This window comes from Myotis myotis, unplaced genomic scaffold, assembly GCF_014108235.1.
Source record: "Myotis myotis isolate mMyoMyo1 unplaced genomic scaffold, mMyoMyo1.p scaffold_m19_p_5, whole genome shotgun sequence".
In the NCBI taxonomy this organism is placed as follows: domain Eukaryota; kingdom Metazoa; phylum Chordata; class Mammalia; order Chiroptera; family Vespertilionidae; genus Myotis; species Myotis myotis.
Window position 1 is genome coordinate 100,588,104 of NW_023416357.1, and position 23,021 is coordinate 100,611,124.

The window sequence follows — 23,021 nt, forward strand, 5'->3', positions numbered from 1 at the left end:
GTATACTCGATGTATGCCACTTCCCAACTAGGACTTTATATGTTTATGGTATGTTAATCTGATTTTTAAATAAGAGTTTACCACATGTCAGTTCTAGAAAGTCTTTTTAAAATATTAAAAAAAGAGAGAGAGAGAAAATATATTATCACTTATAACCCAAGTCATCAGAACTCCTCTGACGTATTTGCCTCTTATTGGTCAGTTTTCTATGCATAGGATGTGTGTGAGCAAGGTGGGGTTGTAACACACTCACTGCTGCCTGACCTGCTGCTTGCCTTCAGAGGCTATTGTGCACATTTCTCCATATCACTAGAACTCATTTGGGTTTCATGTGAATGTGTCATCTTGAATGTATCTGGCAGCCACTATTTGTCCTTGGATTGGGACAACAGAAAATATAGCAGGAAATGCAATAGCTGAGAGGTTGGAGAAATGGGCATTGATAAATGTGGGAGGGAAGTATAGAATTTGGGGGGAAAATTCTTATTTTTATAGCTCTGTTACTGTGTATATTTGTGAGGTTGTTATACAAAACCATTTGTCTCAGGTGGTCTGAGTTTACTTTCAGGCAAAAAGGTCCCTTCCACCATTTGATCAATGAAGCAGAATTGGGAGTGAGCTTCATTTTCTGTTCCAACAGTTTTAATGTTGAAATTTCTCACTGAAGAGCAAACTTAGTATGGTATTATGCCTCATGACATGTATACAGTTTTTGGAAACCCCAATATTATTATTATTTCAGAAACCCTGGATTTGTAGCTTTAGAATTTAGAATGTCTGTGGACTCTGCTGAATGAGAGCCCTAGTAAGCTTCAACTGGGAGGGAGATGACTCAGACCTTCTCAGAAACGGCCAGGCTTTCATTTGAAGTGTCATAAAGGAGGGGTTTGGGTGCCTTGTAAATAGTGTTATTTTTCTTATGCTTTCCAACTACAGTCTTTAAGCCGGAGGAATTGCGCCAGGCTCTTATGCCAACCCTAGAAGCGCTATATCGACAGGATCCAGAGTCCTTACCTTTTCGCCAGCCTGTAGATCCCCAGCTCCTTGGAATTCCTGTAAGTTCATATTGTAAAAATATATTATAATTTTACCAATGTAACTCATGATTACCCATGTTTTATTTCTTAAAATTGGGTAAAATAACAACCTTGTTTTGTAGATTTTTCTCAAAATATTAAAAAAAGTTTGCTGCCAAAACAGTAATGCACCTTCTTACTAAAATGTGTTTCCCACCTGTTTTGTGAAGCCACAGGGTCCATGGAAAGGTTAGGGTGTGTGAGAGGGGACTGTGCACTGGGAGCACCACCCACTTGCTCAGGTTCACAGCCTCTGGCGACTCACTTTATATTTGGGGTTTTATGTAAGACTTTGTCTAAAAAATGAACTTAAAGAATTGGTGAACATCCTATATAATAAAAGGCTAATGTGCAAATCAACCGAACAGTGGAACAACTGGTCGCTATGATGTGCACTGACCACCAGGGGGCAGACGCTCAATGCAGGAGCTGCCCCCTGGTGGTAGGTGCACTCCCACAGAGGGAGCACTGCTCAGCCAGAAGCCCTGAGCTCGGCTCATGGCTGGCAAGCACAGTGGCAGTGGCAGGAGCCTCTCCTGCCTCTGCGGCAGTGCTAAGGATGTCTGCTCCCTGGGCCTAAGCTGTCAATCAGACATCCCCTAGGGCAGCCATGGGCAAACTCCGGCCCGGCCTGTTTGAAATGAATAAAACTAAAAAAAAAAAAAAAAAAAAAAAAAGGTCGTACCCTTTTATGTAATGATGTTTACTTTGAATTTATATTAGTTCACCCAAACACTCCATCCATGCTTTTGTTCCGGCCTCCAGTCCAGTTTAAGAACCCATTGTGGCCCTCGAGTCAAAAAATTTGCCCACCCCTGCCCTAGGGCTTCCGGACTGTGAGAGGGTGCAGGCCAGGCTTAGGGAACCACCCCCCAAGTGCATGAATGTTGTGCACCAGGCCTCTAGTCAATTATAAAACACATGGGCCTCTAACTTTGATATCCCATGGCAGAGGCCATGGTGACCCAACAGATTCTTTATATATATATGTATGTATGTATTTGATTTTTTACAGAGAGGAAGGGAGAGAGATAGTTTGAAACGTCAATGAGAGAGACATCGATCAGCTGCCTCCTGCACATCCCCTACTGGGGATGTGCCCGCAACCAAGGTACATGCCCTTGATCGGAATCGAACCTGGGACCGTTCAGTCCACAGGCTGACACTCTATCCACCGAGCCAAGCCAGCTAGGGCCCAACAGATTCTTTTAAGCAGTGTTACTATTTTTGTTTTCAGTTTTCATGTTTATCTTGGAATTTCATTTTGCTTGGTAGGACCAAGAGTGAATCTGTAGAAAAACATATTGTCTGATAAATTTGCTTACCATTGTAATTCTTATTTTTAAAATTTTAAACAGAACTTTTTTTTTGATCCTCACCTGAGCACATTTTTTTGTTTGTTTTAAATATAGGTTTTATTGATTTTTTTACAGAGTAAGGGAGAGGGATAGAGAGTTTGAAACATCAATGAGAGAGACATCGATTCAGCTGCCTCTTGCACATCCCCTACTGGGGATGTGCCCACAATCAAGGTACATGCCCTTGACCGGAATCGAACCTGGGACCCTTCAGTCCACAGGCCGACACTATCCACTGAGCAAAACTGGTTAGGGCCTGAGGACATGTTTTTATTGATTCTTAGGGAGAGAGAAACATCAATCAGTTGCCTCCCGGGGATCGAGCCCTTAACCTTTTAGTGTATGGGATGATGCTCCAGTCAACTGAGCCACCACCGGCCAGGGCTAAACAGCATCTTTTAGTAAACAGTTCTTTTAAATTTTTTTTTCTTTAACTTTGCCTTTGAAGGAATTTGATCACATTTGAAAATGTTAATTTTAGATAGTAAAATCAGAGGAAGATCAGAGGTTATTTTATTTTCAGTTCTCATTTCTTCATGTTGGAAACAGAAGTTGTTCTGGTACTTTCTATTTTATTTTAAGATAAGGCTGGCATTTGGAATTTGGGGTATCTACTAGATTAAGACCATTTTGTCTTTAAGGATTACTTTGACATTGTGAAGAACCCCATGGACCTTTCCACCATCAAGCGAAAGTTAGACACAGGGCAGTACCAAGAACCCTGGCAGTACGTGGATGATGTCTGGCTGATGTTCAACAATGCCTGGCTCTACAATCGCAAGACGTCTCGGGTCTATAAGTTTTGCAGTAAACTGGCAGAGGTCTTTGAACAAGAAATTGACCCTGTTATGCAGTCCCTTGGATATTGTTGTGGACGCAAGGTACAGTTTAAACTGTTTCTGGACAATGAACTTTCCCAGTTAGTCCAACAGTATAATGATATGGTAGACTCAACATTTTGGCCACACATGTGTGCTGGGAAGTTACCCAGATGGAGTAAAACAATTGATTACTCAGAGCAATATAATGGATGATCAAAGCTAGAGGTGCTTTTTGGGGGAAGGCCTTGGGTTAAGCATTTCTGGCTGCCCGTGTGCATTCAGTATCAATAACATATGTCTTCTTTTTTATTATTTATTAATTTTAGAGAGACAAAGGGGGAGAGAGGCATTGATTTGTTATTCCAATGCACTCATTGATTGATTTTTTTAAAAATATATTTTATTGATTTTTTACAGAGAGGAAGGGAGAGAGATAGATAGAAACATCGATGGGAGAGAAACATCGATCAGCTGCCTCCTGCACACTCCCTACTGGGTATGTGCCCACAACCAAGGTACATGCCCTTGACCAGAATCGAACCTGAGACCCTTGAGTCCACAGGCCAACGCTCTATCCACTGAGCCAAACCAGTTAGGGCGAGATATATATATATATAATGTTGATTTCAGAGCGTAAGGGAGAGGGGAGAGAGAGAGAAACATCAATGATGAGAGAGAATCATTGATTGGCTGCCTACTGCATGCCCCCTACTGGGGATCAGGCCAGCAACCCAGGCATGTGCCCTTGACTAGAATCAAACCTGGGACCTTTCAATCCGCAGGCTGATGCGGTACCCACTGAACCAAACCAGCTAGGGCTATAATATATGTCTCTCAAACACTAATTATTTTACATTGTATCAAAAAATATCTTTAAATACCTGTGAAAATTGTTAGGAAACTATCCAGTGTACTAACAGAAGTAATTTACTAGTTGAATCTGACCCTCCATAGTTGACTAGAACTTTGCATGACAATGAATAGGTTATATTTTTAGTATTTTCTCCTTTGTTTTTGCAGTATGAGTTTTCCCCACAGACTTTGTGCTGCTATGGGAAGCAACTGTGTACAATTCCTCGAGATGCAGCCTACTACAGCTATCAGAATAGGTAAGCATTGAGCAGCTTCCTGATCTACAGAACAAAGGTCTTAGGGCAAGGCATGTTTGTCTGTTTATAGCCCAGATACATTATCTTTCCTGAAGTTCCAATGAAAGGGGCCACAATTTCAGTATTTCTTGGTCACTCAGATAGATTCACAGTCTCTTAATTTTAAGGAATGCTTTTATAGTATAAAAACTTGATCTCACAGTTGCTTGCTGCACTACCTGGATCAGGTACATTCTTTCTTGAGTCATGGTCTAGATCAGTGATGGCGAACCTTTTGAGCTTGGCGTGTCAGCATTTTGAAAAACCCTAACTTAACTCTGGTGCCGTGTCACATATAGAAATTTTTTTATATTTGCAACCATAGTGAAACAAAGATTTATATTTCTGATATTTATTTTACATATTTAAATGCCATTTAACAAAGAAAAATCAACCAAAAAAAATGAATTGGCGTGTCACCTCTGACACGCTTGTCATAGGTTCGCCATCACTGATCTAGATTCTACAAAGTAACCATATAAGAAAGAGTCTGGAGTTGAGAATAACTCAAAGATTGACCTGCCTTTTTCAAGATACTAATAAAGTTGAAACATTGCTTTTACTATTCCTGTGTAAATGTTTGTCTAGATAATTTGGCCTGGACAGTCTGATGGAAAGACTTGCATTAGTGCTAATTGATTGGAAAAAATAAAACCATAGACTTTTTGTTTTTAATTAGTTGCACAATACAGAATGAGATTTAGTGTTTTTATTGAGTTCAAGAAAAACTTTCCTATTAAAAGATGGTCATTTCAGGTTTTGAAAATTAAGCTATTTGCATTCATTGTTTTAAGTGGCCTCATGTTGCTATTGCATGAGGGCATTATGTCTTGAAGCACAGGTTGTAAATCTTGGTCAGATTTAGTTACATTACCTCCATTTTATGACTTTATGTGACCACAAAGAAGCATCATGCCTAATCTTCATCTTTAGTTTCAAATATTAAATGTCAACATTAGGACTTGTGATGTCTTAATTATTTTGATCTTATTTGCTTAGTAATCACTTATGTTCTAATATTTTGAAGAAGATACGTAGAGAGGTTTTTGTTATTTGTTTAGGGGTACATGCACAGACTTTGAATAATTTGGAATTTTGGGATTATTTTTCTTCCAATTTATGTTTTTAAATTATTTTAATTTTAAATATATATATATAACCATATATATATAACCATATTCAATATTATTAATGACTTTCATCAAAATTCTACTTTAAAAAACTTTTGACCTAAAAATGTTTCCAATAAAGGTTTCTAAGCCTTGCCTAGCTCACTTTTTGGAATTTAATTTCTATCTTAGCTTGCTCTTCTATCAATAGAAGTATTTTAAGACAAAGTTTGAAATGATACATAGCCCTTTTTTAGTGGAATCTCTCCCATACAGACAAGTGTTATGAAAGTTCTGGTCCATCCATTTACAATCTTAGCTTAGTAATCTTCAGCACATCCCATAATGTATATATATATCAAGCTTAACCTTCTTGTTTGTGATATGGGCACAGTAACACCTTCCCTGATGGTCTCAGTTGTCAGTCTCTAATGAAATAATGACTAGGAATTCACTTTGGAAATTGTTATATGCCAAGCAAAATAAAATTATGAAATTTTAAGAGAATAGGTTAAAATTAACTATATCCTGAAAAACACCCCTGCTGCTAGGTGCCAGTTTGGGTATAGTATAGAAGGAAGAAAAAGACAACAGATTGCTTGCTACCATCTCTGAAGTTTTGGGACCTTTTCATTATTGGTTTCATTGTGCCTGAGTCCTTTGAGACCCTATCTTTGCTAATTTGCACAGATTTTGGCCATATTTAAGTTGAGAGCAAATAAGTTCATAATTTGATAGCATCAGGGTACACTGCTTACCCACTGAAAGAGGTTATTGATGGAGTGAGTGCAAACAGGACTGTTTTGAAAGTTTTGAAATGTCCAATTGTATTTCTATATAAGTGTAGGAATACTACTTCTCAGCTTAATCTCATAAGATGTTCTTTCTAGAATAATGATCTTAAAGAAGTTAACATGTAATTCTAAGAAAGCAGTGGCCTAATTCTGTGTTGGACATTTTAACTGCTTTCATTTTTACTCTCAACTTTGACTGTGAGCACTGTGCTGTTTTTATGAATTACTGTTTTGACACTTAAAAATTGTTTGGGCACTAAAACAATAGAAAATCCTAGAGACCATTTAAACAAGTAAAACTAATATATAAACTAGAGTGTGGTTACATTTCACCTGTTTCCATACTTTAAAAATTTGAAAGAAACTCATGTTGGGGAAACTGTTCTATAGATTTTCCAATTATTATCTATAGGTAAGATAGATATTATCTATAGATATCCCAGTTACTTGTATATATTGATATGGTACTTAAAACAATCTGCATTTGAAAATTTACTCCATACATTTAATTATCCTTACAGATAAACTGTACAGTTACATTGTGCTAATGTTAGGTACCCAGATGTACATCATCATCAGATTATGTGAAGTATTTCTCCTTTATAATTCCATGTTCATCAAACTGCTTCCTTCACACAAGGCAGAATGTCAGCTAGGCTGTTACAATGAAAAGTGAATTTCTGAATCGTTTTATATTTCCGGGTGAATAAAGTTTGGACTAGATAAGATATTTTCACCCGCTGATTGCCAGGTGGTTGTATCTGATTTGACTAGATGGGTGCCTATGCTCCCTTCTGTGGGCTGTGGGCATTTCTCAGAGGGTATTAGAGTGAGTCCCTGGGCCCCTCCATCTCTCCTCTAAAACCTCAACAGGTTTGATTCTCCGACGTCCCTGGCATTGCTTTGGGACAGGCACTAGCGTGAGTTAATTCTGTCTCTCCCAGTTACTGATCCTTAAAATTTTTCAGGGATGGTAGTTAGTTACTCATAGAGCATAGGTTTCTGCAGCCACTTAGCCATCAATGATTTGTCTCAGGCCAGTTTCCTTCGTTGGAAAATAATGGGTTTATGATTCTTGTTTCCTGAATGTTGCTGGACTTGATGTCTTGCTTGAACAAAAGCTAAGAATTTGTCCAGGGTTTAAAATCATTTATGCTCACATGTAATTATTGCGGCAATTTCATTTCAAAATGTGTTCAAAGTTACCTTCTCGCTAGTCCACAAGGGCTGTGTGTTAATCGTAAAATGAATTGGAACACTCAATTTCTAGTTTTATTTTCAAAAGGGAAATATTTTGCACGGAGGGGATATCTTTTTTGCCTATTGTAATGGTTGCCACTGAGTGGGTTTATAGTTTCTGTACTTTCATTCTTTCCGCCAAGTGATGATCATGTCCTCCTGCACATAAAAATTCTTTCACTACATGATTTCAAGGCTCCATAGGAATATTAACAAAATAGTGAGTAGCCAGAATATTGTTGAAGTTCATTCAGGAAAATATATATATATATATATATAAAATACAGGTATGGGCAAAAGTAGGTTAAATGACCAGCCATCGTTACCTAAAAAATAAATCATAGGTGAGGATACGAAATAATAATAAGACAAATAATACAATAATTAGTAAATACATATACAATAATAAACATTGTGTTTTGTGTACTTACAACTGTAGACCTACTTTTGCCCACCCCTGTATATATTTTAAAACAGCAATGTTAATCTGTTTCTGGTCAGAGTTTTAATCTTGGCAGAATTCATTAATTGACTTAGTCCTAAATAAACAGGTCCCAGCAAGAAACTTTCATTAATCCAGTTGTTACCCACAGGGAATCTGTCATGTTCCTCATCAACATACTGAAAAATTGTGTAATCTTGGGGTGTGTGCATGCTCTCAAGTTTTATGCCTTTAATTTACTATATGTATTTAGCCAGCGAAACATAGCAGACAAAATGTCAATGTATTTAATTTAGGTCAGAATTAGAACTTGTGGAGGACCTATTTTAGTAATGAAGACAAACTGGCCAGGTGGTGTCTAACTCTCAGTTGTTTGTAGCTGTGTGTGTGTGCGCGCGCACGCACGCGCGTGTGAAACTGCAAGCTGCTGCATCTCCTTCTGTACTCTTGGTTCAGTGTGGCACTCCAACTCTCGTCATAGTGTCTTTAACACTAATCCTCTTGGCATCTTGTAGACATAGTTTTGAGCACTAAAACCGCATTTTATTGTGCTGCTGTTGCTACCCTATGCTCATCCTTTTTGCTTGTATAAGTCACATTCATTCAGCTTGTTGTTGTTTTTATTACGGTATTGTGTGCCCATCTTGTTTTATGCAGCATCAGCCTGCATTTTTGTTGATTTCTCATTCATGTCCTTTCCAAACATTTAATAGTTTTTATTTTAATTATTCTTATTTGATAGCTTGAGCTGAGCTCTGTATTATCTTACAAGAAATTGGGGTTATGGATAATTTCTCAAATGCAGATTGTACTTTAAAGATTTAACTCTCTAAATTTGCTTAACTTGGATTGTCACCAAGTCAGAGCAGTCAATCACTGAGTATCTCAGATTGATGAATGATTGGTCCCAGTACCAAAAAGTTTAAGTCAAAGCTTAGAGTTGAATTTTAAAAGTCTTTAACATTGTTTGTGGATTTATATATATTGTATTGTTTATACAATATATCACAGTTTTTTCTCTGTATATTCTTATTGATAAATGGCTGGAAAGTCTTTGACCCCTATTGCATTTCTGTTAAATGTTTGTCTAGAAAATGGATTTGGTTTCATTTGTATTATAACCCAATTAAGTGATTAACATGAGAAAAAAGACAGGAAAAAAATTAAAACCAGTTTTGAGTGCTGAACATTTTTATACCTTTAAAGATCTGGCTTAAAAACCAGAAATAAAATCTCTGAATTGCTGTCAAGCATAAATTTTCCATTTTGGAAAAAAAAAAGCATTTTGAGTTTAAATTGCTTTTTCAAGGCCTTTTGTCAGACTGTTTTGTTCAAAGTAAATTTTTTCCATCTCAAACCCTGAAATTGTATTTGATTTTTCTCTAATACAAAATTCAAACTTCTAAATTTTAAGCTCCTTATAATTCTGGTATTAACAACTCCTTGCAAACATTTGCATCTTGGAGCTGAACCAAGCCCAGTAATTGTTAGTGATGATGGCCTGTGATGTGTGCAATGAGACCGAATGCTAATCAATGCTTTGCCTTGGCTTTCTGCTCTGTGTTGTCTTGGTGTTTGCGTCTTACCTCTATGTCTGTGCTATTTGTTCCCTTCCCTGTTCTCTAATCCTGCCCTTCCCAACCTGCCCCTGTTCCTCTCATTGTTCTCACTGACCCATCAATCAACCAACAACGCCCCCCCTTCGTCGTGGTGATCTGCCCTGCTCTGATTGGTGGCTTCGTTGCTTGGGTGGCTGTGTGTTATGATGGACCAGTTCACCCAAGTATGGCCTTCTTGCTGACAGGTATCATTTTTGTGAGAAGTGTTTCACAGAGATCCAGGGGGAGAATGTTACCCTTGGTGACGACCCTTCACAACCCCAGACGTAAGTACTATCCTGTCATTTTTCACGGGAGTGACTCTTAATTGTTTTTGTCTCTTGTCCATGAGTAAAAGGGAAACACCACTGCTGTTTTGACTTGTGTGTAGTGTATTTTCTCATATTAATTATGCTCACATTCATACTTTAACATGTAGCTGTTTGAGCTGAACACCAGTGACACTTCCATGTTCTTCCCTCCATTCAGTACTGTGGTGTTCAGAGCCACACCATGCAGTTCACAGGTCTCTCTCAACCTTGCTCCAGTTCTTCTTTTAAAAACACTTGGCTTTAACTAGTGGCTGTCACCTCCATTTTTGGAAATTACAAATTTTCAATACACCTAAAGAAACCAAATAACCCTATCCACAGACTGGCAGTAGCAAAAAATGAGTTTCATGTACCTACTTTCATCCTTTAAGTTGTGAAGCTAATGTAACACAGATAATGAGCTCCCAGAGTGTAAATGTCTCCTTCTTTGCTGGAGACTTGACTCTTGCTCACTAGGTCCAATTCAGACAGACCTGAGTTGGCCCTTTCATTCCTTCACTGAGTCCACCTTTTGGTCCCAATGCCTGTTCTCTGTGGTCAGCTCATTTATATGCTTGAGAAACCTAAAAATCTGCCAGCCACCATGTCTGCCCAGGACTTCCAGTGTTCTATGGTTCTCTCTTTTCTCTGGACTCTGCCATGATTCCAACCACGCTGGCTAGTCTTCAAGTGTGATGTCCCCCCCACAGGCAACGGCTTCACACTAACGCAGTTTCCAGCAGTGTAAGACACTTACCCTGCAACTCAAGGCTACTTTATTCAAATGCAAAATAAACCATGGCCACTTATAAATCAAAATGACAGATATTCTACCTATTCAATTTATTTTTCTGTCCCTTGTCATCTTAATCTTTTGGTCCTATTACATGATTAATAATTGGATTGTATAAATATGTGAATCAGAAGTCATTCACATATATACACTTATTGTAACAAAAGGACAGTAGAAACCATATAATCAGCCCTGTACAAGTAAAATATCCCCACGTAGATGCTGACTTTCTGTCACTGAGGGAATGTTATAATTAAAAGAATTGGTTATGTCCTGGCCAGGTGGCTCAGTTTGTTGGAGCATTGTCCTGTACACCAAAAAGGTTACAGGTTTGATTCCCGGTCAGGGCACGTAGGGGAGGCAACAAATAGATGTTTCTCTCTCATATCGATGTTTCTCTTCCTCTCTCTCTCTCTCCTTCTCCCCCTCCCTCTTCTCTAAAAATCAGTTTAAAACAAGAATTGGTTACACCAATATCAGTTAAATTTAATAGCCAGTCACTATATAGATTTGATGGAAAATTAACAAGTTTGAAACAAAATTTTGACATCATATTTTGACTAGTCTTAGTTAAATCTTGTAATTAGTGCTGATGCTAGTTCTGAGAAAAACAGAAAATTAAATGGTGGTGCTTTCTGTAGAGTTGAGGTTTTATTGTTTTTGTTTTTTTAAAAAATATATTTTATTGATTTTTTTTACAGCGAGGAAGGGAGAGAGAGAGAAACATCAATGATAGAGAAACATCGATCAGTTGCCTCCTGCACACCCCCCACTGGGGATGTGCCCACAACCAAGGTACATGCCCTTGACCAGAATCGAACCTGGGACCCTTGAGTCCACAGGCCAACGCTCTATCCACTGAGCCAAACCAGTTAGGGCTGTAGAATTGAGTTTTATATGTTCATGCCATCATTGCATCTACTTGAGATTTTAGCTATTATTTTCCGTTTGAAGAACTAGCTGCAAAATAATATTCCAGAAACTATAGTTTATACTCAACAGATCAATTAAGTTAATTAACTTCTGTTTTGTTTTGTTTTTTAAACAAGGACGATTTCAAAGGATCAGTTTGAAAAGAAGAAAAATGATACCTTAGATCCTGAACCGTGAGTATATAGCTATTTCTTTCTTTTAGATTTTAGTTTCAGGTCAAGAACAGTTCCTCCTTATGATTGAGTTGTGGGAGAAGACATTGGAAATGCATTGCTCTGGGTGAAATTTTTTTTTTTAATTTCTTTATTGATTAAGGTATTACATATGTGCCCTTATCTGGGTGGAATTTTATTGTGTGAAGTTATTTCATATATGAATCCTTCTTTAACTCACACTAAATATGTATGTCTCTGTAATATGCTCTTTAGGTACTGAATTTTAACAAATTCCAAATTTCAAAATCCAAATTTAGGTGGATGTTTGTTCTAATAAGTTGGTCATTCGTGTTTTTAAGAAGCCATTTAGTGTGAATCTTTAGAAAACAAAGGTAGGACTATTTGGTAGAGTAGTGCTAGTATCATTTAAAGGGCAATTTTACAAAGAAAACCTCTTAGAAACCACTTTCTAAAAATAATAAATGGGAAGCCTGGTGTATATGCTTGCCACTGTCTTTGGTATGGTATATTTTCAAAGGCCATTGTCAAATATTTGACTTTCCTCCAGTGCTCAGTAAGAATGCTGTGTTTGCAAAGTTTGCTCTGTGATGGCCCCTAAAGAGGCTTCAGAACTCCTTCAGTGTGATGGCCCCTTCAGGTCCCCAAAGCCGAGTCCTAAGACCACCCCAGCGTGTGGAGAGGCCCATTGTGTTCTACCATTGTGCCGAATGCACTTTCAGAGCTGCTTAGAGAGCACAGGCTCCAGCACCATTTGATGTTTGGTAAATGTGGCTGTAGTACATCCAGAACTGAGAAACAGGTCCTCCCCTCTCTTGGCTCAAACCCCTAGCTTTAGTGAGGCCTGTTGCTGCAGTGGAAGAGACAGACTTTCCACCCAGACCTCATATTGAAACCTAACTTTACGTTGAGAGCTTACTCAGTCTCTCCGACTAGTAGTGCCCAGGCTGGGTACACATTGAATACAAGAACTCCAGCCTGCGCATAGTGCCTGGTGCATGAGGAAGTGCCTCCCCAGATCATTAATGACCAGTCGATTATTTGTCTTAATTGTCCAGCTCCCTGTTCACATTATGCCCTCCCCTTCAGTTTTTTAGTTTCACTATGATTTATATTCATTTTTAACTTCAAAATACATTACATTGGAATAGTCATTACTAGGCGGGGGCTCTGTCCATCGGTACAAGAGACAGATGGATCATAGCACAGATAGCAGGAGGCAGTAAGGTGGTCCAAAGGTGAGGGGCCCTGTTCCTGGGCATGATGGCATTCCGGAGAAGGTGACACTAACCTGGAATCAGGTGTTGAGAAATGGGAAGAATATTCTATACACAAAGGAGTAAAAGAACATAGGATGTTCAGCAACAACATAGGTAAGCTCAAGTGGCTGGTAGGTAGAGCATGTGGATGGAGCCCCGTGAGATGTGAAGGAGAGGCACTAGGTGCAGGGGCCCTTACACAATTCTTTGTCCTGTAGGTTTCCTCCTGGATGTGCTAAGGAGGTTTGGAGGGACATCATTGGCTTCTGTTACAGAAAGATCATGCTGGATTTGTGAGATAGATTCAGTGGAGAGGAAGACTTTTGCTCCCTAGTAGGGGAACTAGTTAGGAGACTCAGGGGAGCAGCTTAGGCAAGAGTTGGAAGGCCGACCTGAACAGCCTTCTGGTGGAAGAGACCACACTGCAGGGTGAGGAAAGGTCCAGTCTAAGTGGTGGCTTAGGTAAATGCATGAATAAAAATGTAGGAAGGGCAGTAAACCAGTTGGTTAATAATAGTTAGAAGGGGAGAGAGATTGAAATTCAAAATTGATAAAATGGGGTCTAGAACAAATATCCTATTTTTTTTACATTCCTCTTCCCTGACATAGGAGGGAGAAGGGTCGAGAATAGGGTGTTTTTGGAGCAGGCACAGAAACTGAGGGAGTTGTTACCTGCTGACCTTTTAAATTCTTAACCCAGGGATGAGCTCAACTGTTGAAATTTCAGCGAAGGAACTTGTTGACAGTGATGCGGCACTTGAGGAGGGAGTGAAGGTTCAGAACAACACCAGATAGAATGGGGAGAGCAACGCAGCATGGAATTGCCATTGAATGGTGCTGCGGTTTTGCGCAGTTTTTAATTTGTCTTTTCCTCCAGTAGAGCAGGAACGAGAAGCTGGGTAAGGCTTGATTTGTGGTTGAAGCCTTGCTCAGCAAGGACAGTGGGAAGATCAGGGACTTGATCATGTATCAGGTAATAGGGCTCAGCATCAGACTGATTGGAAGAGCCTGAACCCACTTTCTTGCCACTTAAGACTTCCACCAGCTGTAAGTTGTGATGATGCTAAGGGAGTGGCTAAATTATAGGTTTTGACCTTCAAGTATGTTGCAGTTAAGATTTCCAGGTGAGCTTGGGCGGGGTCTGCAGTGAGGGCAAGTGGCTCAGTGCGTCCCCTTGCTCTCCAGTGTTTACTTGAATAAGGACTGTCATTTACTAGTCAGTTTGGAACTTCCCACCTTTGTGACTATCTCAGAACAGACACTTCCTGTGCCTGGGCCTAAGAATAAATGTTTATAATATTGAAAGTATTGTTCTCTATTACGTAAGTCAGTTTAGGCATGTGCACTTACCTAGAGCAAGTGTTGGTCTTGAAGATGTATAGTACTGTCAGAAATACTGGCCCATAAAATGTGCCTTTATCATAGCACTTTTTAAAAGTAAAGGTTCATTCCTAGTTGCAAAGGAGATTGGGAGAAGAGAGGAATGAGGCATTTGTACAAAGAAGGATTCGAACTTTTCCCACAGAAAATATACTGGTGCATTTTTAAAATATGGCTGAATCAATCAACAGATGTATTAATACTAGATGCTCAGAGTAATCAAGAGGACAAGTGAACATAGTCCACAAGCTCCTAAAGACCTCTCTATTTTGTGGTTCCCTGTGTATTCAGTTTGCTTTCTTTGTCTTCCAGTTTTGTTGATTGCAAGGAGTGTGGCCGGAAAATGCATCAAATTTGTGTTTTGCACTATGATATCATTTGGCCGTCAGGGTGAGTAATTTCCTGTGATCTTGGGCAAAGGAAAGCAGTTTTGCACAGAGTGGAGGGGAGGGTCCCTGATGCTGCTGCTGCATTTCATTCATTGTTGTCAGCAAGAATTCAGCAATTACGATAGATGGCAGTTAATTCTAAGTTTTAAGTCTTAAGTGTTTGCCTGCTTTAGGAATTATAGAATCAAAGCTGTCTGCCTCTTCACTTCTGTATAATGATGCGATTTAAACAGCCAACAACGTATTTTAATGCTGCATTTCACTAGTTTGGCAACTAGATTATACTGTTTTGTATAATCTAATCACACCCATTATGTTTTTGCAGATTTGTATGTGACAACTGCTTGAAGAAAACTGGCAGAACTCGAAAAGAAAACAAATTCAGTGCTAAGAGTAAGTTTTGGAAGGATTTCTTTTTCCTGATCTGTACATTGTAAAAACTTGTATAATTACCCCAGTTTTTCTTTGGATCCTCTTAACACGTGGCTTTGTAGATGACCTGTCCAACATTTTTTTATCTGTGAGTTTGTTTTCTAATACTTTTTATTTTTCTTATCTTCCTCTTAAAGAACCATTTGACCTGATCATATCAGAGTCAGCTTTTTGCTCAATCCTTGTTTTAGATGCAAGTTTAGAAAGCTTAGCTACATTGTAAACTTTGTGAATTCTAAAGAGAAAATTTGTCAGCAGATCCTTCTTAAGTTGCTTAAAAATAAGACCTCCCCCAAAACACACACACATACACAGTTGTTCTGTCTGAGCCACACACTCAATCTTGGGCCCAAGTATGGGCAGTCACTTGCCCATCACTAGGTGTGGACTCTGCTGTTGAGAGGAGTGACCCTCTCAAGTTCCCTGGGAATCAGCCATCATCCACCCAAGACTGGTAGGCACCTGGTCTGCACAGACTTGGGAATGTTGCTGCATTTAGAGTGGCTGCTGGTATCTCTTTATGATATCTGTCTGTTGCTACTAAAAGTAACTTTTCATAGATCTGATTTTTTTTTATAGATATCATTCTTTTCAAAAGTGTACAATACGTAACCTTTGTCCACTTGATTCTCAAGTACTGAGGGTACCTTCCACAGCATGGCATTCCCAGGCTGTCCTTTTGCTGAGTTAATAGAGAACCTGAGTAGGAGCCTTGAAGTGCACCTTCCCAGTACTCCCTGCAGCAGGATAGGTGACTAGCACACAGCTCAGGGTGTCTCCAACAAGAGCCAGGTCATCTGAGGTGCTGGGAATAGAAGAGAGATGGGATGGAGGAGAGGTCACATGCTGGGGGAAGGAGGGGACGTGAAGCAGGCAAAAAGGAAGTCATTCCATAGGCTTCCAAGTTGTCAATTCAAGTTCAAACCCTGTAGTTAATAAAATCCATAGTTATCTTATAACTTAAACTCACTGTTATAAAATGTTTTGAGATACTTAGAAACTCACTGGCTACTGTAATTTTTTTTTTTAATTTTTATTGTTGAAAGTATTACATATTTCCTCTTTTTTCTCCCATTGACCTCTTATTGGCTACTGTAATATTTATCTTTAGATTAGGATTTCTCTGCTGAGCCGCTATTGACATTCAGGACCAGATCATTGTTATGATGGCTGTCCTGTGCTTTGTAGGATTTTAGCAGCATCCCTGGCTGCAGCCTACTAAATATCAATAACCCTCATCCTCATGGGTGGTGAACATCAGAAATGTCTCCAGACCTTGCCAGATGTGCCTTGGGGGAAAGTAGTTGCCTCTACCTTAGAGGGTCCATTCTGAGTGAAATCACTAAAGCAGTCAGCAACTTAGAAACACTTGCTTAGGCCAGAGCTTCAGTGACCAAACTAAACTGCCAAGAGAGCTAGATCTCACTAGAAGAGCAACTTCAGCTGGAAGGCACAAGGGTGAGGTGTACGGGGTCACAGCTCACCCCGTGTCCAGAGAATGGGAGAGAAAGACATGTGGACCTTACGTAGATGAGCTTTAGTGTTTAAGATATAGAACATTTGCTTACAGAAAAGGATCTTAGAAGTCTAGTGTCACCCTTGTGTTCCGAGTTTTTGTAGATCACAAAGGAAAGTTTGCCTCATTCATATTTGCACTGAGTGAATATTAAATATGTCTTTCAACTGGTAGTCAGTGAATGATAGTCACAATTGACCATCCATCCAGAGCCACCTCCCTACCTTATACCACACACACGATTCCATTTCATATGGTTAAAGGAGAAAAGGAAACAACTGCAAGTGAACTCAAGGTCACAGTAAGAGTATTTTCACTGTGTTGGGTTATAAAAAACCTTCCTAAAAAATAAACCCAGAGTGAGAAAGCAATAAGCTAAAGGATTTGATCACATAAAGAGAAAAGCACCCCCCCACCCCCAAAAAAATGGGAGAAAGGCCTACTGCATAAACACTAGAAGACCTGAAATACACCTCCATGTGTGCATCACATGGATGAGAATCACCCTGCTTTCACTCCGGTGATTTGAAGAAAAAAGTAAAGACCTAATTTTAAAGGTCCTTTGGTCTGCTATTTGGAAATCATAGTGTGTGGGTCGTATTTTCAGAAGGTAGGGGGATTCCCTCACTATGGTGGCTCTTCTTAGGTGTGTCCTCCCTTCTGGATTGGAAACGCCTCATGAGGGAACAAAACGTACTCAGCAGCAGCATGGAGGGGCAATGGGAGAACATGGGCAAGAATGTGAGCCTTTTCTTCACAAAGAACAGACGAGATGGCCTGTGCCGTACAGCTGAGGCTGCATTTCTCAGGATAGCTGTCTCGGGTGTGGGGTATGCTGCATTGGGAGGGGTCCAGAGTGTGACCACACAGCTGTGTACAGGGTCCATCTTCATCAGCATGTGAAATAGATCACAAATGCACTCCCCTGAATTTTTATAGCTTTTCAAGTTTTTGTTTTCCTGTGTGTTTTTTATTTTATTGCCATTGTGTTTTTCTTTTTAAATTATTTTTCTTGAGGCATAACTTATATATCAAACGAACTCCACCATTGGTATTTTATCACAGAAAAATGGGATTAAGAAAGTTAGTCTAAATTTTCCATATATTTCTTGCCCTCAGTAAGGAATCTTCTAAAATCCCAAATACCTTTTTAAAAACATTTCTTATTGTTGTAAGTATTTTTGAAATCAATAAGTATAAAGTAGAAAACTTTAAAATCCTATTATATATAAATAATTCTTGTGAACCTTGTGCAGCTCTTGATGCTAGTCTTATTTTTTCTCACGTGCAAGGAGTTTTTTATGCTATGGCTGATGTGTTGCCTTTGGGTAGCTTGCTGTATATGCCCTGTCACAGTGGTCATGCTTGGGTGGTCCCTTGAAGAGAGGATTGTGGAGGGGAAGAGGAACCTACCCAGGAACGGAGCTGGGGCAGGCCTGGGTATGAGACCGTGTCCGTGCACTTGCCATAATAGGAACACTCACAGAGCTTAGTTGGCCATGGAATGTACTGTGTACTCTGTCTTAACTCTGCAGTGAGGGCTCTCCTCACAGCTGGGCAGGAAGGGGAGAGTGGGTCAAGGAACACATGCGCAGCAACCCTGACCTCCTCCAGGGAAGCAGTGGCAGGCTCCCTGCTTCCGTTAGAGTTCTAGCCTTGGGGCACAGCTGTGACTCTGAGCAGCTACATGGGAGCACCCAGGGCCAGATCTCCACCTCACCAGGCCCAGGGGGAGGGAGCAGAAGGCTGGTGGGCACAGCATGGCCCTTCTTATGCCTGCTCCCCCACTTTACTCCATAGCCCATCTTCTTTCAGATTCAGGTGCACCTTCATGGCTCCTCTGCCCTTATGGTTCAAAAAAGATGGAAATATCAGGGCAATTGATGGCAATTTTGAAGATGTAGAGTGCCTGAGATTCTAGAGTACCCCTTTCCCTCATAAAACGCTTACTTCATACGATAAACTAAGTCCCTTCTGGTTTTAGAAAATGTTAATTCTTTCTTTTTTTTTTAATCCTCATCCAAGGATATGTTTTTATTAATTTTGAGAGAGACAGACAGACATCAATGAGAGAGAGAGAAATTGATCGTTTGCCTCTCTTACACACCCCAACCGGGCATCGAACCCGCAAAGTTTTGGTGTATGGGACGACACCCCAACCAACTAAGCCAGCTGGCCAGGACAGAACGTTAATTCTTTTAAAATATGTCAGATTCCCATAGCCGGTTTGGCTTGGTGGATAGAGCGTCGGCCTGCGGACCAAAGGGTCCTGGGTTCAATTCTGGTCAATGGCACATACATTGGTTGCAGGCTCCTCCCAGACCCTAGTCGGGGGGTGTTCAGGAGATAACCAATCAATGTGTCCCTCTCTCATTGATGTTTCTCTCTTCCACTCTCCCTAGAAAAAAGAAAACAATCAAGAGAAAAATACCCTTGGGTGAGGATTAATCAAAAAAACAACACACACACACACACACACACACACACACACACACCCCAAACACAAATAAAATATGTCAGATTACCCTGAAAGGAAAAGGAGGAATCTGTGGTCTCCGTTGCCTTCTCCATAGTCCTTCCAAAGCTCTCTCACCTGCTCTGCTCTTTCTAAATTTTTCAGGACTGCAAACCACGCGATTGGGAAACCACTTGGAAGACCGAGTCAACAAGTTTTTGCGGCGACAGAATCATCCTGAAGCCGGGGAGGTCTTTGTTCGAGTGGTGGCCAGCTCAGATAAGACTGTGGAGGTCAAGCCTGGGATGAAGTCACGGTTTGTGTGCAGACATTGTGCTATTTTCCAAAACAGCACTGTTCTAGTGCTTACCCCACCTGGTTAACAAAAGCCCCACTTTCTGATAGCTTTTTGCATAATTTAAAGATTTTCAGTGGTTAGTGTGTTGCAAGCCCTTCTTTCTATCCCAAATTCATTAGAGAAGGTAAAATTCCCAATCAAGTGAAACAGTGTCACAAAGAATGGGATCAAAGCTCCAAGCTGCTCACACTAGTGGTAAGAGCTCTGGGCTGGTAGTCAGAAGTGACAGGCCTCTATCTCCTCTACCCTGAGCGGTTTAGAGCAGCAGATCTAGGTTATAAAGTACCTTATGAATAATGATGCATGCAAACATCAGATTCTGACTTTTATTTCAGGTTTGTGGACTCTGGGGAAATGTCTGAATCTTTCCCGTATCGAACCAAAGCTCTCTTTGCTTTTGAGGAAATTGATGGAGTGGATGTATGCTTCTTTGGAATGCATGTCCAAGAATATGGCTCTGATTGCCCCCCTCCAAACACAAGGTAGTCCTCTATCTCCTTTCAAGGGGTGTCATGCTGTCTTATAATGAGGTTCTATGTGTCTTAGAGAACCTGTGTGCTTTAGAGCCGGGTTAAAATTAAATAATCCACTATTGATTAACCAAATTACATTTATGTTTCCTCTAAGCCAGTGGGGAGTGAAAGGTTTCTATGACTATTTCAAGCCTGTTTTGTGTTTTGAGTATTCATGGGTCCTGGTTCTGGTCTTGCTGTTGTCCCTGTCTTACCTGGGGCAGGTAGAGCCACCGAGAATGGGGTGGGGACCACTCCATGAGCCTGGACATTCTCTGATGCACCTAAAAAAAAAAAAAATGAAGTACCTCTATGAAGAGTTCTTTCGTGTTCATTCTAGAATCTGGGTGAGAGGGAATTTAAAAATGTCTTTTTGTAGTTTGCCCTAAACTATCCATGGTTCTCTGTGGTAAGTGATGAGATGCCATTGCTTCTCACTTTGGTGATGAATTGGATTCCATTTTATTGATTGGCAGCGACAGTTGGCAATGGGAGTTTTCTTGTGTTTTTATATGCTTTTTGTGGTCAGTGTAAATGCTGTTAAATAAAATTTATTTCAGGATGCCCTGAGCTGTTGATTAATTCTCTCTCCCACACCCAGGCGTGTGTACATATCTTATCTGGACAGTATTCATTTCTTCCGACCCCGATGCCTGCGGACAGCTGTTTACCATGAGATCCTTATTGGATATTTAGAATATGTGAAGAAATTGGGGTGAGTTTCATTTAGATTATCCAGAACTAATTAAAGCTCCATTTTTAATTTTAACTATGTATTTATTTTGTGAAATAATGAGAATGTTTAAGTTTGATGTGTTTTTATTTTAACGTCCTTAGCTGGATTCTGAAGCCTCCAGAGCTTCTCTCATGTTCTTGGGGCTTCTCAGGACAATGTATGCACTTTTTCTGCCTTCTGCATTCTTTTCATTATTTTTCCATTCTGGTGTCTTTTTTAAAAAAAAATTTATTGAAGCATATGTTATATATTATAAAGTTCGCCTATTTCAGGTGTACACTTCACTGACTTTTAGTAACTTTATGGAGTGGTGTAGCCATCACCTTTAATCAGTCTCAGAACATTGTCATCTCCCAATAAGATCCCTGTGCCCATTTGTTCTTAATCCTTGTCCCACCCCTACCCCCAATGAGCACTAATCTGCTTTCTGTCCCCATAAATTTGCTTTTTCTCAATGTTTTGTAAGAATGGGAACCTACAAGATGTGGTCTCTTGCCTCTGAATTCTTTATATCTGTTGTCATGTTCTAGATCTGTCATATTCCTTTCCCAAATTTGAAAAAGTTGGAGATATTTGATTGAGGTGTCTTAAACAGAATGAGTAAGATTTATTTTAACTTGAACCCTTAGAAATACCCAACTGCCTTTCCTATGTGCAGAAGAAAGTAGGTGAAATTCAGTGTGTCCCTGGGTAAAAGCCATTTGATAACCCTAATGAGTCACTGTCTTCCCAGGCTTTCTCCTGTGCTCACAGGTTCCCTTACAGCCTAGGCCCCTGCCCGACCTGCACAACCTGAGAAGGAAGCATCTTAGGGCTGAATTCTAGGTGTGCATTTGCACACTAGGGATGTTTGGCCTTACCCATGCATCCCCAACTCCCATCACACTGGTTTGGAATCTCTCTAAATGTCTTATCCATTCTGCCACAAGCATTGTGGCCATTTCTTTGCTTTCCTTTTTCTTTATATATAGTTATTTCTGTCCTTGCTTTGGTCCCTCTTCCTCAACTGTTACTCCTTGAAAGCAGGGATAGTTTGGCTCAGCACTTGATCTGAATTATGTGTGTGTATCCTGCAGGTATGTGACAGGACATATCTGGGCCTGTCCCCCAAGTGAAGGAGATGACTACATCTTCCATTGCCACCCCCCTGATCAAAAAATCCCAAAACCGAAGCGCCTACAGGAGTGGTACAAAAAGATGCTGGACAAGGCTTTTGCAGAACGGATCATCCATGACTACAAGGTACCTGGTGTTTACTGAAGGAGGGCATGCAGTGGCTTTGTTATACCTTCAGGTGTCTTTCTCTCACACTCACATATGTTAGAATTGTATTCACTTAACGAGGATCAGAAAGCCAAAGGAAAAAAAGTGAAATAAAAATGTAAAAGCATTTTATCTGCAGTCTATCAAGATTTCTAGTTGGCAGTCTGAAAGCAGTGCTGTCATGTCGTCTGTTTAAATTGGCTGATCTTGGCCATTGTGCACCATGGGAATATGCTGCACCAGGATCCTCTTCGGTGTTGTGGCCTGCTCTGCCCCTTCCTCAGGAGCTTTGCCTGAGCCCCTTATCTCACTGCTGTGCTTTGTTTACGCTCAGGACATTTTCAAACAAGCAACTGAAGACAGGCTCACCAGTGCCAAGGAATTGCCCTATTTTGAGGGTGACTTCTGGCCCAACGTGTTGGAGGAGAGCATTAAGGAGCTGGAACAAGAAGAAGAAGAGAGGAAGAAGGAAGAGAGCACTGCAGCCAGTGAGACTACAGAGGTAAAGCCCCTACGTCCCACTACCCCACCCTCCTGGAAAGCTGGTGCCCCAGATGTGTACGCTGAAGGACGAATTCTGGCAGGTTGGAGAGTGAACTTATGCTGTTGAGTTCACATGGTGTGGCCTTTTTGTGTGTGGTGGTATTTTCATGCATAACCTTACCTTGTCACCATGCACAATATGTCTGGGGCTTGGAAGCACAAACCACACTGGTTGCTGGGCGATCTGAGATGTGGGCACTAGAGACACATCAGGGGACAGGAGGTGCTTACTTCAGCATCTCTGTGCATAACAGAGAGGGCCAAGGCACAGAAAGATGAGAGGTGGGTGCCCTGCCAGGGAGCCCAGAACAGATGGAGACAGAAACAGGTGTGTCATGAATGTGTCACAGCCAGGGACCAATCAATTGATTTAAGAGTATTTT

At 40.3% G+C, this 23,021-nt stretch overlaps 1 protein-coding gene across 11 annotated transcripts in view; it reads left to right on the forward strand.

The window, feature by feature from the left end:
• LOC118656434 (CREB binding protein) overlaps positions 1 to 23,021 on the forward strand; it is a 179,614-nt gene that overhangs the window by 147,939 nt on the left and 8,654 nt on the right. For 9 of the 11 annotated variants that reach the window (XM_036309774.1, XM_036309777.1, XM_036309775.1 and 6 more), the window contains 12 exons: positions 937 to 1,055; positions 3,076 to 3,315; positions 4,276 to 4,364; positions 9,762 to 9,872; positions 11,739 to 11,795; positions 14,747 to 14,824; positions 15,149 to 15,216; positions 19,392 to 19,542; positions 19,920 to 20,066; positions 20,698 to 20,811; positions 21,909 to 22,074; positions 22,430 to 22,597. In XM_036309774.1, the coding sequence (XP_036165667.1) occupies positions 937 to 1,055; positions 3,076 to 3,315; positions 4,276 to 4,364; positions 9,762 to 9,872; positions 11,739 to 11,795; positions 14,747 to 14,824; positions 15,149 to 15,216; positions 19,392 to 19,542; positions 19,920 to 20,066; positions 20,698 to 20,811; positions 21,909 to 22,074; positions 22,430 to 22,597 (1,508 nt within the window). The remainder of the gene's footprint in view (positions 1 to 936; positions 1,056 to 3,075; positions 3,316 to 4,275; positions 4,365 to 9,761; positions 9,873 to 11,738; positions 11,796 to 14,746; positions 14,825 to 15,148; positions 15,217 to 19,391; positions 19,543 to 19,919; positions 20,067 to 20,697; positions 20,812 to 21,908; positions 22,075 to 22,429; positions 22,598 to 23,021) is intronic. The other 2 variants (XM_036309772.1, XM_036309781.1) reach the window with 1 other exon arrangement.